The sequence below is a fragment of the Columba livia genome, chromosome 2 (genome assembly GCF_036013475.1).
Source record: "Columba livia isolate bColLiv1 breed racing homer chromosome 2, bColLiv1.pat.W.v2, whole genome shotgun sequence".
NCBI classification, from domain to species: Eukaryota; Metazoa; Chordata; class Aves; order Columbiformes; family Columbidae; genus Columba; species Columba livia.
Genome location: NC_088603.1, coordinates 116,873,621 through 116,889,495, shown reverse-complemented (window position 1 = coordinate 116,889,495; position 15,875 = coordinate 116,873,621). Strand labels below are relative to the sequence as shown.

Here is a 15,875-nt window from a genome sequence, read left to right as displayed (position 1 = left end):
TGAGTGGAGCATCTTCCCCCTGAGGGAAGGCTGAGGGAGCTGGGGCTCTTTAGCTTGGAGGAGACTGAGGGGTGACCTTATTAATGTTTGTAAATATGTAAAGGGTGAGTGTCATGAGGATGGAGCCAGGCTCTTCTCAGTGACAACCAATGATAAGACAAGGGGCAATGGGTGCAAACTGAAACACAAGAGGTTCCACTTAAATTTGAGAAGAAACTTCTTCTCAGTGAGGGTGACAGAGCACTGGAACAGGCTGCCCAGGGAGGTTGTGGAGTCTCCTTCTCTAGAGACATTCAAAACCCACCCAAACACCTTCCTGTGTAACCTCATCTATGTGTTCCTGCTCCGGCAGGGGGATTGGACAAGATGATGTTTCGAAGTCCCTTCCAATCCCGAACATTCTGTAATTCCGGGTGTCTCCGGCCCGGGTACAACAGCCTGCAGCCTCAGCGAGGCGAAAGCCGTTGGCAGCACCTCTCCGCGAACACCCGCCTCGGAACGCACCAACAGCCGCGGCGGCGGGGGGTGGAAACATATACAAACCCACTCCCGCCCGGCCACCGTCGCCTCCCCCTTTCGGCCCCTTCTGCTCGTGCGCTCCCGGCCCGGCCCCGCCCCCTTTCGGCCAATCACATGAGTGAACGCGAGGGCCGCCGGGAGTGGGCGCTACCTGGGGGCTCGGCTGAGGCGCAACATGGCGGCGCTGGCCGGTTGCTGAGCGGTCGGTGGCCGCGGCGCCGGGGCGAGGCGGCTGGAGCGGGAGCCGCGGGGAAGCAGCAGCGGACAGACAGACAGACGGGAAGCCGGCGGGCCCGGACGGGAGAAGAGCGGAGGAAGGTGGCGGGGGCGGCTCGAGCCCCCGGGCGGCGGCGATGGCCCAGTGCGTGCAGTCGGTGCAGGAGTTCATCCAGGACTCGTTCGTACCCTTGGTGGCCGCGCTGTGCAGTGAGGAGGCGGAGAAGCTCACTCGCAAGAACAACCTGAGCTTCGCCGAGCTGGTGAAGCCCTTCTGCCGCCTCACCTCGGAAGGTCAGTGCCGGGAGCGGAGCCGGGGCGCGGGGTTTGTTTACACGGGGCGGGGGAGGCGGCGCCGCTCCCTTCCGCCCGGTGGGCCAGGAGCCCCGCCCGGCTGCCCGGAGCGGCTGTCACGGCGCCTCCTTGGCGCGGCTGAGGCGAGACCCCTTCCCCCGGACCGCGGTGGTGTCCTCTCGGTCGGGAGTTACGTGGAGCGGTGACAGGCTTCGCGGAGGCGCACCTTTGCCGGGGTTGCACCAGGTGGCTGTCAAGTCTGTTTTATTTATTTATTTACTTGTTTATTTTCGGTCTGTTCTTCTCTGCGGAGGCTTGGAAGTTAGGCTCCTCCTGGAGACATCACAGCACACGGCGGAAAAGAAGGGTGTCTGCAAATCTAGCTCTTCTCTAATTTTTCTTTCTTTAAAACGACTTCACTGTTATCTCTTACCTGCCTATTGCTGTAGATTTTCTTGGATTTCACAGCCGTGTTAAGGCTGTTAGAAAAGTACTCAGTCGTTGAAGGTATGCTCAGAGTTTCGGAAACATTAGTTGTAATTTCGGTTGCAAGTCATTGTTTTAGCTCGCTTGTAGTTTTATGGTATATACTTGTTTTGCTTGTTTCTGTGAGTAAGAGGTGTGCAAAGAGCAGGTGGGAACTGAGCTGGCTGTGTGGCACAGGTGAAATGACAATGTAAAGCAGCAGCAAAACTGGATATTGACCAGAGAAACTGACCAATGGAAGGTGGTACTATAGGATTCTTTTACTGTAATGCTTCAACTTACTATCTGGATTTTTATTTTTTTTTTTTAATGTAACTAAACTATGCTCTTCAAGCCACTGCTCATCAGAATAGTATGCAGAATAGCAATTGGAATAAACTGTCAGAATAGCAATGCAGTTACACTTGTCAAATTTGGTTTCTGACAGCTCAGACTTCAGTCTCTTCGTGTCCTGTGTTGAGGAAACAGTGTGGGAAAACACTTGAGTTAGTTTTTTGCATTACTATATAAAAAAAAAAAGGCACCAACTTAAAAGCTAGTATGCATTAAAATCTGCCTTAGTCCTGTGGCAGGTCTTAACTTAGTAGACATAACCTTTATAAAGGCTTTTCCCTTTTTTAGCAACACTCATGAGCTCTGTGAGAATGCATAGATAAAAATAATAAACGCAGCAGCTCACGTCCTTGCCGTTCTGAAGTTGCTTAAATATCCCTATAGGTTCTTTAGTGAAAGGCTTTCAAAATGCATCTAGCAAAAAAAAAAAAAAAACAGGCAGACTGTTCAAAATGAAGCATTTGCTCTCAAGGTTACTTAATTCTGTTGTTGCTTAGTAGTAAATATTTTTGTTGCAATTATAGCAACAGTTAAGGAACTTGCAAAGCTGAACTATTCTCAGTGTTCCCCCTGTAAATGCACACCTGAGTAGTATGTGGGTACTTTATATAAACCAAACTAGTTTTTACTGTCTTTTAGTAAAGGAATTAGTCATGGCTGAAGATTACACTTCCTCCCTTGATATAATGTAAGACTTTGAGCTTATTATGGAGAGACTGATACTGACTCAATTTCTGCATTCTTCTAAAAACTTGTAAAGAAAAGCTATACTGTTTGTTTTTCATAATTTTGTAGTACTTTTTGATGTTTCTGTAATTGGTCTTATGCAAGCTCTGTCATGGAAAAAAGTAAAACCTCCATGAATTGCCTCTAAAACCCCATTAATTTCCTGATTTTGCAGCTGTGGCTTTTGTGACATATATTTGAGAAGGGGCATCCTTGCTGTTCTGTGTAGGCTGCATAACTTTAACAGTGTGAACCATCTTATTCAAAACCTGATGGTCAGAGAACCAAGAAGCTGAAGCTTGGTACTGTGGGTTTTGTTGCTCTGTATTCTGATTCAACAGGCTGCAAGCCACACTGCAGTTCTTCACTCCTAGTGTGACTTCCTATTCTAGCTTCATGGAGAAAACATTACTGTGTGCTATATGTAATTTCTTGTGGTGAAAGCCAGTGTGCTGATGATAGCGAAACCAGTAGCAGGCGGTATTTTCTTCAGACAGAACAGTAGTTCAGTGTAATGAAGTTTCTCGTGAGTTTGTTTAAGAATAAGCAATTTCTCTAGTTCTGGACTTTGTGGAGTTCTAAGACAGGGAGACATGCTTGTTGAAGTCACTATTCTTGTTGCATAGTGACACTGTAAACTGTATCCTGTGTACAAGACCTAGAAATATTGTATAAGTTCTTAAATTGCTGTACCTTAATAGGTCTGACCAAACTTAGCAGTAAAATTTTTCCACTGTGCTTTTCATATCCAACTAAGAGGATGAGAAGCACAATTAATGATCTGACCCTCCACAACTGCATGCTTCACTGCTTGTGATTGTTTTGATATTTTCACTTATAAGCACAGTTTTTTTCCTAAGCAAGTATGAAATACTGTGATGTGGTGTGTGGTGTTTTGTTGTTTTTTGGTAATGAATACTCCTGTCTTAGTGGCTATTTCGTTGACTTTCTAATGTAAAATTGGATTGATTAGTATTTCATCTCTTTAGAAATAAGCTGTCCCTTTTACAAAACTATAAAGTACATTAATTACTTCCTGAACTCCTCTATAATTTGAAGAGCTCAGTCACTGGTTTCTTACTGCACTCTTAGAGTCCTGTTGCAATACAGATTTTTCTCTGAAGTTAAGGATTTACATAGCTTATGAGCCTGCTGAAGACTGCACATTCATCAGCGTGCTCGCTTAGAGAAGTAGTGCAGTTATGAAATGAATCTTGTGGTTTATGTGCAAAACAGTTTTGATACACAGAAACTAAGCTGAGCTTTTTACTGTGCATGTATTGATTGTCCTTCATGTGTTAACAGAGATGTGAAGGTCCAGACCGCTGCTTGATTCTTCAGGTAGTGTTAAACCACGTGCTTCTTGCAGTTGCTCAGTGCAAGGAAACCAGATTATATCTAATTTCAAGTAGAACTTCACAAACATATGTAATGTAGATGTTAAGAGGGGGCTTATGCACAGGTCACTATTAATCTACTCATCAGCTTCTGCCTATCAATGACTTACTAATGCTGATGTAGCCAAAAATACTCCTGCAATATAGCAAATTGTGATGGTAGGAAATCCAGAGCACAGGGTTCCAAGTGCTATGTACTGTAATTTTTAGCTTCTTGGCTTATGTAGGTAAGTCACTTTGTGTTATTGAAGGAGCGATGGTTGAAGAAAAAAAACTTTACTGTCCTAGTGAGTCTTGACTTTAGAAGAAAACAAATCCAAAACCCTCCCCATGCTTCAGTTTTTCTTTGGTAAAGGAAACCAAAAGTATATTGTGGATTTTATACCTTCACATTTATTCTCAAAGTGGCAGTCTTTTTTAGCTATTGTGCTTGTTAATAACGATGCCTAATTTAACAAATGCATGTACTGTATAGTTAGGTTTTTTTTTTTAAATAGCATCCTGTTTTTAAGAATCCTTAAAAATACTATCCGAACTAATACTGTCTTGGTGGGAGGGACAATTACAGTGTACATGTCAACTAGCAAGTGTCACTTTAGGATAGTCTTTGTTACTCTTAAACCAAAGTGGTTTTTGTGTGTGTGTGTATTTGTTTGTTTGGTGGTTTTTTTTTTTTTTTTTTTTTTAAGAGGGGAAGAGTTTCTGATAACTGTATCCGATTCTAAGCCTTAAATATGTGCTGGAAGTAAGGAGGTGTAATGAGAACACTGCATTTATTTGAGCTTAGTTTGATGTTAGGAGTTCCTTGTTCATGCGTATTTTAGTCAACATATGAATGTTTTCAGCTTCTGATGAGAAAGATCTTGTTCTTATGTACATTACTACTCTCACTTTTGGCAAAATACTTTCTGAAATCTTATGAACACTTAAAGGGAATGTATAACACTAGAAATGTTTTATTAGGGATTAAGGCAAGAGCTTTTTGGAGATCCAGGAATGTCCTTTATGTTGGTCCTTAGCGTTGCACATATGCTGGAAATGTCAGCTGTATCCTGTAAGGAAATGTGTTTGCTCTTCGTTATTATGTCTGTTGTAGTTTAGGAGAGACACCAAGGATGAGTTTTAGTGTTACAGCTGCACAGGTAAAGGCAGACTGCTTTCTTAGTTGTTTGTCCCTCCCATTTGCTTTACATTTGATCTTTTCAGTAGTCATGTGGAAGTAGGGTTGATAACTTATCTGTATCATAACATGGGAAACAAAAAATCCTTCCCTTCGGCTTTCTGATAGAAATGCTGAACTGGATGAATTAAGGTTAGCCAGCACAGTTGCCATCCTCCGTATTGATACAGCCTTATGATGAACAAGTTCAATCTGAAACTTATAGCTGAAAAGTACTCCACAGATTTTAAGGTCGTGTTGGGCAGGATCCGTTCTTTAAGTTGCTTCACTGTGTTTTCCCATGAGTTTCAGCGCTGGCTAAAAGCTGGGAGTGAATGTGTGACTGAGGAGGGTAGAACTATGCTGGTCCATACTTGAACCGCGATAGAAGTCTGTTTTAACAGCTAAGATGGACTGTAAACACATCTAGTGTGATCCGGCTTGGGCTGCACAGTTGTTTTTTCTGAAAAAGCTTGTGGAAAAGCTGTGGAGTGCTTCCCCTGGCTGGAGGGGACCAAAGCCTCGGTTTCAGACCTTCACAGTGTGAATTCTGTGGTTAGTTGCAAGATGAGGAGAACAACAAGAATGTTCATTTGTTCTGCTTTGTATATGCTATAAAGTGATTTGTGAAAACAAAATGCAAAGGAGTTGAGAGCTGTACTGTTGGTACATGGTAGCAGCAGGTGTCTTTGGTAGCCGTATTCAATGCGTCCCACCTGCACTTCCAGTCTGGCTTGCTTGGTGGTGCTTGTGGTTTGAAATTGGGAAAATATAATGAAAAATCAGAGCAGACCCAGGATTGTAATGTCTGTTGATAGTGTCATGAATACTTTTTTTTTAAAAGACAGATGGCTTGAGTGAGCAGGTTTCACAAAGATTCTACGAAGGGAGCTCTGCATTTATGAGTTATGTGAAAGTCAAATTATTGCTTATGGTAACGTGTAACTTTGTCTGTAAGATACAAGAGAGACTGCAGCCCAATCAAATTATAGTGGAAAGATCACAGAGATAGACCTTAAGTAGAAAGGTAGGCCAGTATACATAAGCGTAAAAAAACCCTTAGTTTTCTTGTGATCAATCTGTTTTTCTTTTCAGGAAGTTGAGACTCTTTTTTTAAATGATAAAACCACAAAAACAAAATGAGGGGCTTAGAGTTTTTGGTGGTTTTTCTGTCTGATGTCTTTATTGGAGAAGTTGGTCTTAATGGGAAGAAAATATTTTTTGGGTAAATAACACAAAGGTGATACAGTGTAAGTTGCTGTGTGCTATAACATAAGGCTGCTATCACCCTTTTTAAGAGCTAATTTTAATAATTAATCTGTTTATTTTCTAGTATTATTTTTATTGGTAACAGTCTACTTCACTTTTTCTAAATATGCAGCCTCTCCACATCAACGTTTTGCACATTTCCCAGCTGTTTGTAGTTCTGTCATAAACACCAGGCCCATGGCACTTAACTGCATTGTGTTTCTTTGAGGCTGTGTGCCATAGCTCACTGGCATGAGAGTTGTCAGGCACAACTCTTCATGCATAATTCTGAAATCAGTATTTAATACTCATAAAACTTTTTGTTTTTTTAAACAAGTATTTTAAAGTGAATTGGGAATGGTGGTGCTCATAGAATCATAGAATGATTTGGATTGGAAGGGATGTTCAAAGGTCATCTAGTCCAGCCTCCTGCAATGAGCAGGGACATCTTCAACTAGATCAGGTTGCTCAGATCAGGTCCAACCTGACCTTGAATGTCTCCAGGAATGGGGCATCTACAACCTCTCCGGGCAACCTGTGCCAGTGTTTCACCACCCTCACTGTAAAAAATTTCTTCCTTGTGTTTAGTCTGAATTTACTCTTAGTTGAAAAACATTACCCTTTATTCTGTTGCAGCAGGCCATGTTAAACAGTCTGTCTCCATCGTTCTTATAAGCTCCGTTGAAGTACTGGAAGGCAGCTATAAGGTCTCCCCAGAGCCTTCTCTTCTCCAGGCTGAACAACCCCTGCTCTCAGCCTTTCTTTATAGAAGAGGTGTTCTGTGCCTCTGATTGCCTTGGTGGCCTCCTTTCCAACAGGTGTTTCTTGTACTGAGGGCTCCGGAGCTGGGTGCAGAACTACTGGTGGGGTCTCACCAGAGCAGAGGGGCAGAATCACCTCCCTCGACCTGCTGGCCACGTTCCTTTTGATGCATCCCAGGATACAGTTGGCATTCTGGGCTGCAAGCGCACATTGTCAGCTCATGTCCAGTTTTTCATCCCCATGCAGCGCTGCTCTTCAACAATGTGTTACTAACATGTGTACTAATGTTGATTAATTTTTATTAGAAGTTTGTCACTCCAGAAATGTGACTTCAGTAACATTCTTTTAAAATCAGTTGTGTGATGCCTTCGGCAGAACGTGCAGTTTCGCAGGCGTTTCTTTAAAAAACAAAACAGCAGAACCAGGGCGATCACATGGTAATGTTAAAAAGGAAAGGATATGTTCATTTTGGATGCACTAATACTATGTTGTCCCTGTCAAGTTTCTTGAATACTGTTATTGTGTACTGATGTTTTCTTGGAAACTGAGGATCCCTTGGAATATGAGATGTGTGACGTCCATACATGGTTACTATAGGCTTTCTGTGCAACTTGAGTACATTCTACAGGGAAGGGGGTGCATCAGTGTAGGGTGTGGGTTTTGAGTACTTTTGTTACTCTGAGTGGATATTCTTACAAGCTAAGATCCTATGCTAGGTGTTCATAAGTCTGCTTAGATGAACCTAATGTTGAACATGAAGTAATTCCTCATTCTTTCCTCCCTCCACTCCATTTTTGATATTCAAGTATTATGGTCTGTGATCTGAAATTGATATGGTGGTTTAGTCAAAAATTAATCTTTAAAGAAAAAGAATTATCTGTTGGGAGAAATATACTATGTTACGGTAACTATTTTAACTCTGTTACACTCCTCAATAAAGCTTATTTCTTTTCTTTTTTAGTTCACATGAGAGATCCTAATAATCAGCTTCACATAATTAAAAATTTGAAGATTGCTGTCAACAACATTATTACTCACCCACCTCAGCCTGGTGCCATTCGAAAACTTTTGAATGATGTTGTGTCTGTCAGTCAGCCTGCTGAAGGACTAGTAGCTAATGTGATCACAGCTGGAGATTATGATCTCAACATTAGTGGTATGTAATGTTATTGTATTTTTTGTAACTTAAACTGGAATTTACTGTAAGCTTGATTACAGGTTTGTGACATATATTAAGTTACTCTGAGAGCTGATAAGTTTTGAGTCATTGTTTTTACTGATTCAGATTTGTCAAATAGTTTTGGTTTTATATATGATGCCAAAAGAGTGGCTGAACTTAATTAATAATTCTTAATATAACATTTCCTAATGTTGTAATTCTTCTGAACTTGTGTTAAATCATCATACTATATTTAATGCAGAAAATACTCATACTTTCATTTTGGTAAGAGCTCATCAAATTAGTGAGGTTTTTCTTGTTACAGAACTGGTATGCTAACATGTTGCACTTGGTTGAATAAATATCAGAATGTATTTACAGTGGTACTCACATACAGCTTCACATGAAAGTTAGTCCTCCTGCCTCCTTTTATTGGTCTTTTTACTTATTGCTTGATGCAAAGAGTTCATGAAGTTGACATAAAAAGTTTTAAGATAAGAAGTATGTGATTCCGTGTCTTGTTTTTGTTTGTTTGTTTTTTAACTGTGAAACTCTGTACTTCATGTTTCATTGTCAAAATGGCTAGAATAGTCTAAGGGTGTGTTTTCAGATCCCCAAGGAATAAGGCATTGTGAGTTATACTAAATGAGACCTGATCTTCAGAGCTGAGAAGATTAAACTCCTCCCAATTAAGATCCTAATCCATTAAAGCCTTTGAGTACATACTTAATTCAAAGCATGTATGCATTGCCCTATTTAAATGAGTAATTTATTGTACTTAAAGTTCAGCATGCGGTGAGGAATCTCTGCTATAGCAAAAGACTGATGAAAATTCATGAGGATTAGTAAGGGATGTTGTCATAGTATGTTTTTTTTTCATGTTGATGGTGAAAAATTGCATAGTTCTACATATTTGAAACCTAATTTACAAGCCACATCCTCAACTTGATGTGAAATACTGAGAGAAAAAGGAAGGGACTTGAGCCTGGAAATTTTTGGGAGCTATTGGAAACTGCACAGTTTCTCAGTTTCCATGCCCCCGTTTATCTGTGAAATCAGTGAATTTCTATTTTTATGTGAAGTCTTTCTAGAGAGGAAGTCTGTTTGAATTTTAGAGATTGAAAGACCCTAAGAAAGCAGAATGGTTTCAATGAAGAGATGTTTCTATAACATTTTTGATGACCTCAGTTTAAAAGTGAAGTATTGAAAGAAGTGAAGAAGAGTAGTGGCTACATCAAGCCATGCTTTCTAGTTGTAGAAGCAAATAATTCTCCTTTTGATTTCCTTATTTGCTGCTGGTGTTATGCAAACTGCCATACTTGACTGTCTTCTGTCTCTCAGTGATGAGGTTCTTATTTCCATTCAGACTGGCAGTATGCATATTTGACAGAAGAAGGAGAGATGTATAATCTGATTAAGATCATACAGAAGGACAAAATAACGTAGGAACAGAAATCATTTAAGAACGACGAAATAATGTAGTTTTGTGGTACCCCTTTTTAGGGCTTTAGCACAAAGCAGTGGCACAGTGTTGTCATGTTGAAACTTAGATTGCATAGTAGGAGGATGTGAGGAAGTCCCTGGTTTGCCAGGTAGAGTTCCTTTTCTACTTAGGAAACTGAGCATTTACCAATAAAGTTTTTTCTTTTTTCAACTTTGTTAGAGCATTTTATTGAAAACCCGTGGAAGCATTAATTCATGGCAGCAAAACAATCTTTTTGGCATGGAAATGTGAAATACTCTAATCTGTTATTTAATTTGCTCTTTTTCTTTTGGTGAATTAGTTTTCTGGATAGCCATATTTAAAAAGTAATTCCTTAATCTTTAATGGTGATCGAATGCAGTCTGTTTTGAAGGAAGACAAACGTTTTTTTTTAGAGGCTCATGTATGGGTGTTTTCAGCACTGAGATCATCATACTGCTTTTTTTACATTTTCTTTATTTTTAGAAAAGTTTTGGAACTGCTGTGGTAAATAGGTTTGTTTTTAATCTTTCTTTGTTACACTTGTTGTTAATTAGTCTCATAGTTCTGTAATGCTCTTTTAGTGAGAGACCTGGTTGATTGCTGAAAGGGTGCTTGTGTTCATGCTTACTTCTCCCATGTGCTGGTGCATGTGGAGGGTGAGGAGAAGCGATCCCACTAAAGACTTTTCTTCTCCCAGATTTTCAACTGGATCACTTGCCTGGTTATGTTTGTTCAGGGCTGCATGATGCTAATGATGGCATGCAGCAATATGGTGAAGATAAGGGAGAATGTTGAGGTGACTGCTTTCAGCAGCTACATCTTTAGTTACTTTAACTCTAGTACTACAGACTGAGAAATATCAGAACTTAGTGTCTTACATTTATAGTCTCTTCCAACTAGAAAAAATATAATATGTAACTGTAACTTAATTATTACTACATTATAGATTTCCTTTTTTTATTCAAGCCCAGAATTTAGGCTGAACCAGAAATTAATATTGGATTCTATTAAAATACACTCTCACATGTTGAGGAGCCTGAAGAGTTCATGATTAAGGTTAGCTGGAATCAAATCTCTTCAGTCCCTGGTGGGCCTGCATGGTATAGATTTTCTGCTTCATGCTACCAGAGTGTAAAAGTCAGTAGAGTGTTTGCACCTGACCCTTTTTAGTATAATAATATCATGTTTTTTCTATCAGATCGCTCAGTTAAGGCTAGTGTTCCTTGGTACAGTAATTGGAAAGAGACACTGATGGAACTGAACACATCCACGTGTTATTCAGGTATTTTTTTGTGGTTGGTGCCAGTTTGCCAAATTGCCCTTTATTCCTTTTCCATGTGCCCCATCCACCTTTCCTTACCATCTCCTACAACCGTTTAGCACTTTTCCTGGCGTAGATGTGTGTTCCTCCATTTTTTTTTCCCTCCAAATGAAAAATTGTTGGTGGTGGTTGTTTAATTTTTCTTTTAGTCACATTTCTATTCCTGTTGATCTAAATCATTTGGTCTTTCCATAGAATCAATAGATGTAGCATGGTGGTGGGAAATGTCCCGATGCTGGAAAAGCACTGTCTTGTTTGATCCTATGGACCTATATACTGTCCCTGTTCTCTATTTCAAATGTAAATACTTTCTGCTTCTCTACAGAATTTCCTTCTCAAGGGATAGTGGTGCTTTTCAAATTAGAGCTGAAGTGCTGACTGTACTAGGGGCACATCTGCCCCTGTTATATTGGCATTCTTTCTGAGTATGACTCTTAAAAAAAAAAAAAAAGTGTTGTAATACATTTTCACCTGCTTTGTAAGACTTAAAGCTACCAAAAGACATTGTTTATTGACCTCTCAACTTACAGAGAAGGCCTGTGTTGTGCTCTATCAAAGCCAGATTTTGATGTTTTTCAGTTTTAGATATTAACAAAGTTTATGCCTTTGGTTAGTAATAGCTAACTTTTCAGTAGTGTCTGTTCACATGCTGCTAAATGCCTTCCTTTCTGAATGGTGCTAGAGTACCAGTATCTGTGAAATTCATCTTAGTCAGGTAGCTAAAAAGTACAAAACTTAATGAAGTATACTTCTCATTCTTAAGCTGTTGTGTACAAATATCACTTACCAGTTTTGTTCTTTTTTGATTTAACAATTTACAAACACATTAACAAGTTTGCCTAAACTTCAGTTCTGCTCATTTGCTATACTGGAAACATATTACTAGAAAAACACAAAACATACACCTCTGTGTACCTAAATGACAGTGTTGCAATGCACTGCTTTAGCATGTGTTATGAAATGTTACCTCTGAATTTTTTTTTTTCAAATATTGTTTTTGTTTCAGGTATTGTGCATGATTATTGTTATAAGTATCTACTATAAATGATTACAGCCCTGTAAATGTTCGAGTAAATACTGAGGTATAATATGTTGTGGTTGTGTAGAGAGAATCTAGTTGCCTTTGTATCCACTTCAAAGGTTCTTAATAGTCTGAATGAGAAAGGGGAGGTGCGGAAAGTAAAACTACCCCACAAAACAAAGTAGTACTTTGCTGTTTGCAACTCTGTCAGATTAAAAAAAAAACCAACAACTTCTATGTGGTTCAACTGTAAAACAGAACCAGAGAACTGAAAACAGAGCTCGAAACTAAAATGCAGTTGAAATTTATGCCTTAAATGGTTTAGCATTGTTTGGTTTGGACCTGAGTTGCTACAATGCTTTGTTATTCTTGTAAAAAAATATGCATGAGACTTGCTTTCTCATGGTTTGTTTTTAATAACAAGCAGTGTTTTCCTTAATTTAAATAGTTGGCATATTTACATGTAGGACTTGGTAAAGCCAAAAGCTTTTGATGTGCTAGACTCAGAGAGCAGTTGCTAGAAAGGCTGTAATAAAACACTAGAAGTTTGTCTACTATTCATCTTTCTTTATGGGAGATGTGCTGGCTGTTGGACTGAGTTCTGTTAAGTGTGACTATATCTGACTTCCATGTGGATGAAACTGATGTAAGATGGCCTGACAATGTAGGATTACACAAAATGCATTAACTTGATGGACAAGAAGATACTTCCAACACAAATGGAACTCAGTCTCCTAAAGCCATCAAAGTATGTGTTTTCTTGGGTCCATATAAAGAAAATAAATATCTTTAGAATTTCTTATCATTGCATTTTTTTCTGTACTAGTTATTGTTTTCTAGTTTGCAGATGAGTTTACATTGGGTTCCAGTTAACTTCAGTGTGAAATCAGGTTACTGGAATTGGACTAATTTTGCTCTGGGGTATTTTTTTCCTCTCAAGGGAAGGAACTGCAGAATTGAGATGGCATAAAACAGGCATGAAGGTAGAAATAATACTTCATTGCTCAGCTGATAGCTGGCATGGAAAGAAACGGACAAGATTTTTGAGTTCAAGTGTTCTTTGGATGTCCCAGACATACTTGTTTTCTCTTGATTTGTTACTCTTAGAAAAATGAAATCCCTGTTGTAAAAGGGCATTTGAACATGACAGGTAACTATTAAAAGGCATTTATGGCACAGCTCGGATCTGAGTTTCTAGCTTTTTGTATCTCTGCTCTGCAAGCTGACAGCTGAACTGTTTGTTTCAGCAGAGCAGAGGAAGAGGACTAATGTCAAGCCAAGTCACAACACTTGCAAAAAGCTTTAGACAAACTGGCAGGGTAGGGTTTTGGCGATCTTTTAGTTCTTCTATGTAGTCAGAAATTAATTTTGCTTCTCAATCAATTCTTGTATTTCTAGCCAAGGCAAATTCAATGCCTGTTAGAAGAATTTGTTTTTTCTTTTCCAAGTGTGTGAATTTACGTTTAAAGGAGTGGTAAGGAATAGTTACTCTAACAAGGTGTGAATACATGTAAGCTTACAATATTGAGGAAGTGGATGCTTAAGATACTATTCAGTTTCACAGGATTCGATTCAAAGTGTTACTGTTTCACCCACTTGTGTGTATTTTAGATGCTTTCTTCTTAGACTGTCCCCCCCTTCTTCCCTCTGCTATGCAAACCTTGTCTGAGTTTGCAAGATTCACTTTTAGGTTTAGTCTTTCATATTTCCTTTTCATAAATGAGTTAACAGAATTTTGGCTGAATATTCTAATTTGTTTTATCTTATTGTGTATTCCAGCTACTACTCCTTGGTTTGAGTCTTACAGAGAGTGCTTTCTTCAGTCCATGCCTGCATCAGATCATGAATTCTTAAACCACTATGTTGCATGTATCCTTTGAGTGTTACAGACCCCTCAAGTGAAGGCTGTTAGAGCTGACCGCAGAAATGTCATGTAGGAGATTTTAAAACTTTGCAGTAACTTTTGTTTCCATTATGATTTGAAATATATATTTTTTTTCACTATGTCCAACTATAATATATACAGACTAATTTTGTAAGGGTATTATGGTTTTCTTTGTGGTTAGTTGTTTTTTTAAACAACTTTTTTCTATGTGTCAAACTGAGCTCTGAGATAATACCTGTAAAATAAACTTCCTCATCCTAAAATGCTTTCCGCTGTAGCTCTTTAGGTATCTGTTGACTGTCCCTTATGTACAAGAGAGGCTTTTGCATTTAGGATGTACCTGCTGCTTTTTATAGCTTTTTCTAGCAGATGGAGTGAGGAGGTTGGGGAGGGTGCTTTGGAAAATTGGTGAACTTGGGGGTATTTTGGACAAAAAGAAGTCTGGAAAGATGCCTTAAATGCCTTTGCTCCCCCCTCCCCCCCCCCCCTTTTTTTTTTTAAACCCCCAAATTTAAGCAAATTTGCTTGTCTACAAGGAAAATGAAAATATGCACTTTCATGATGTAGTTGGTGTTTAGTTTTACAATAATTATAATGCTGCAGGTTTCATAGCACTTACTTTGTTCTTAACTGTTTACTGTGCTTCATCATTTCAGTGTGTTGGAACAGGTATGTTAGTAGCCATTAGAGCAAACCATTTGTGCAGAATTAATGTGGCAAAATATTGATTCTGGCCTTTGACTTCTACATTTTGATAACATTTAAAGTACAGCTTGCTTTCTGATTTCTCTGAATTTATGTCTTTGGATAGATGTAGCAGAGCAGGATGTTCCCTATTACTGATCATGAGGTTATATTAAGGTAAAAGTCTGGATGCTTCTGTTTTTGCTCAAAAAATGTTGCTCTTTTTATGAATACTGGCTGTTGTTGCTCAGGTGATAACTTGAAGTCTCAACTCATGTTCAAAGTTGAAAACTAAAGTACACTGGGAGTGAATTTCAGGTATATATTTCATAAACAGTTGGTCTGTATCTAAAACCTTGAATGAACTGTTAGCTCTTATGTATCGGCTTAAACTTTGATTCAGTGTTAGAATTGGAGCAAGCTCCTGTTTCATTTCATGTTACAGATGTTAGTTAACAGACTGTTTAAATAGTGCTTTTTATCAAGACTAAGGCCAAATTCTAATTGTGCATACTTTTGTGGTAGTGTGTTTTATAGGCTTAAATATTGTACTCATCTACTTTGTTATACACTATTTTATTATATGATCAGTGGTTGTTCCAGGGTTCTTTCAGTTTAATGTCCTTAACATGAGTTTAGGTATGCTTGTAGTTTCTTCTAGTGAGCCAGAGCCTGTGGAGCAATTTCTGAAGCTTTCTCAAGAGCAACATCGGATTCAGCATAGTAGTGAATACTTATATCCAAAGTGGTTTATACCAAACACGCTCAAATACTATGTGTTACTGCATGATGTAAGCGCAGGAGAAGAACAAAGGTGGGTTGTCTACATTCAGTGAAGTTGCAGATCAACTCTGACTGAAATGTTAACATTTATAAATTCAATTGAAATTAGATGTGTAACAGGATCCATTAGCTAGTATGCTGACTATTATCAAGGCAGTTTTCCTTAAGTATTTTTAGATCTACTTCTTGTGTTCATGAAAGAGTCAGTCTTAGCTTCTTGAGGTAGATGCTTTCTTTGCTGTCTTGATGAACTAATTCTCAGAGATTCTCAGTTTCACTTGCATAAAGGACTGATTGAAAACAGGGCAATTATTGTTTGAATCCCTATAGATAATAGTCTAAAAGAGCTCATTGCAGTATATACTTAGAGTAGAACTTGTTTGATATCAAGACAAGGTAAATGTTCTGTTTTTCCAG

At 39.0% G+C, this 15,875-nt stretch overlaps 1 protein-coding gene across 4 annotated transcripts in view; it reads left to right on the top strand.

Annotated features, from left to right (window-relative positions):
• Nucleotides 1-655: 655 nt before the first annotated feature.
• The window catches only part of TRAPPC8 (trafficking protein particle complex subunit 8), a 55,109-nt gene continuing 39,889 nt past the window's right edge, over nt 656-15,875 (top strand). For 2 of the 4 annotated variants that reach the window (XM_065053405.1, XM_013367547.3), the window contains exons 1-5: nt 676-1,029; nt 8,102-8,296; nt 10,963-11,046; nt 13,886-13,975; nt 15,315-15,489. In XM_065053405.1, coding sequence (XP_064909477.1) covers nt 873-1,029; nt 8,102-8,296; nt 10,963-11,046; nt 13,886-13,975; nt 15,315-15,489 — 701 coding nt within the window. In that variant the 5' untranslated portion in view covers nt 676-872. Of the gene's footprint in view, nt 1,030-8,101; nt 8,297-10,962; nt 11,047-13,885; nt 13,976-15,314; nt 15,490-15,875 lie in introns of all 4 variants that reach the window. The other 2 variants (XM_065053407.1, XM_065053406.1) reach the window with 1 other exon arrangement.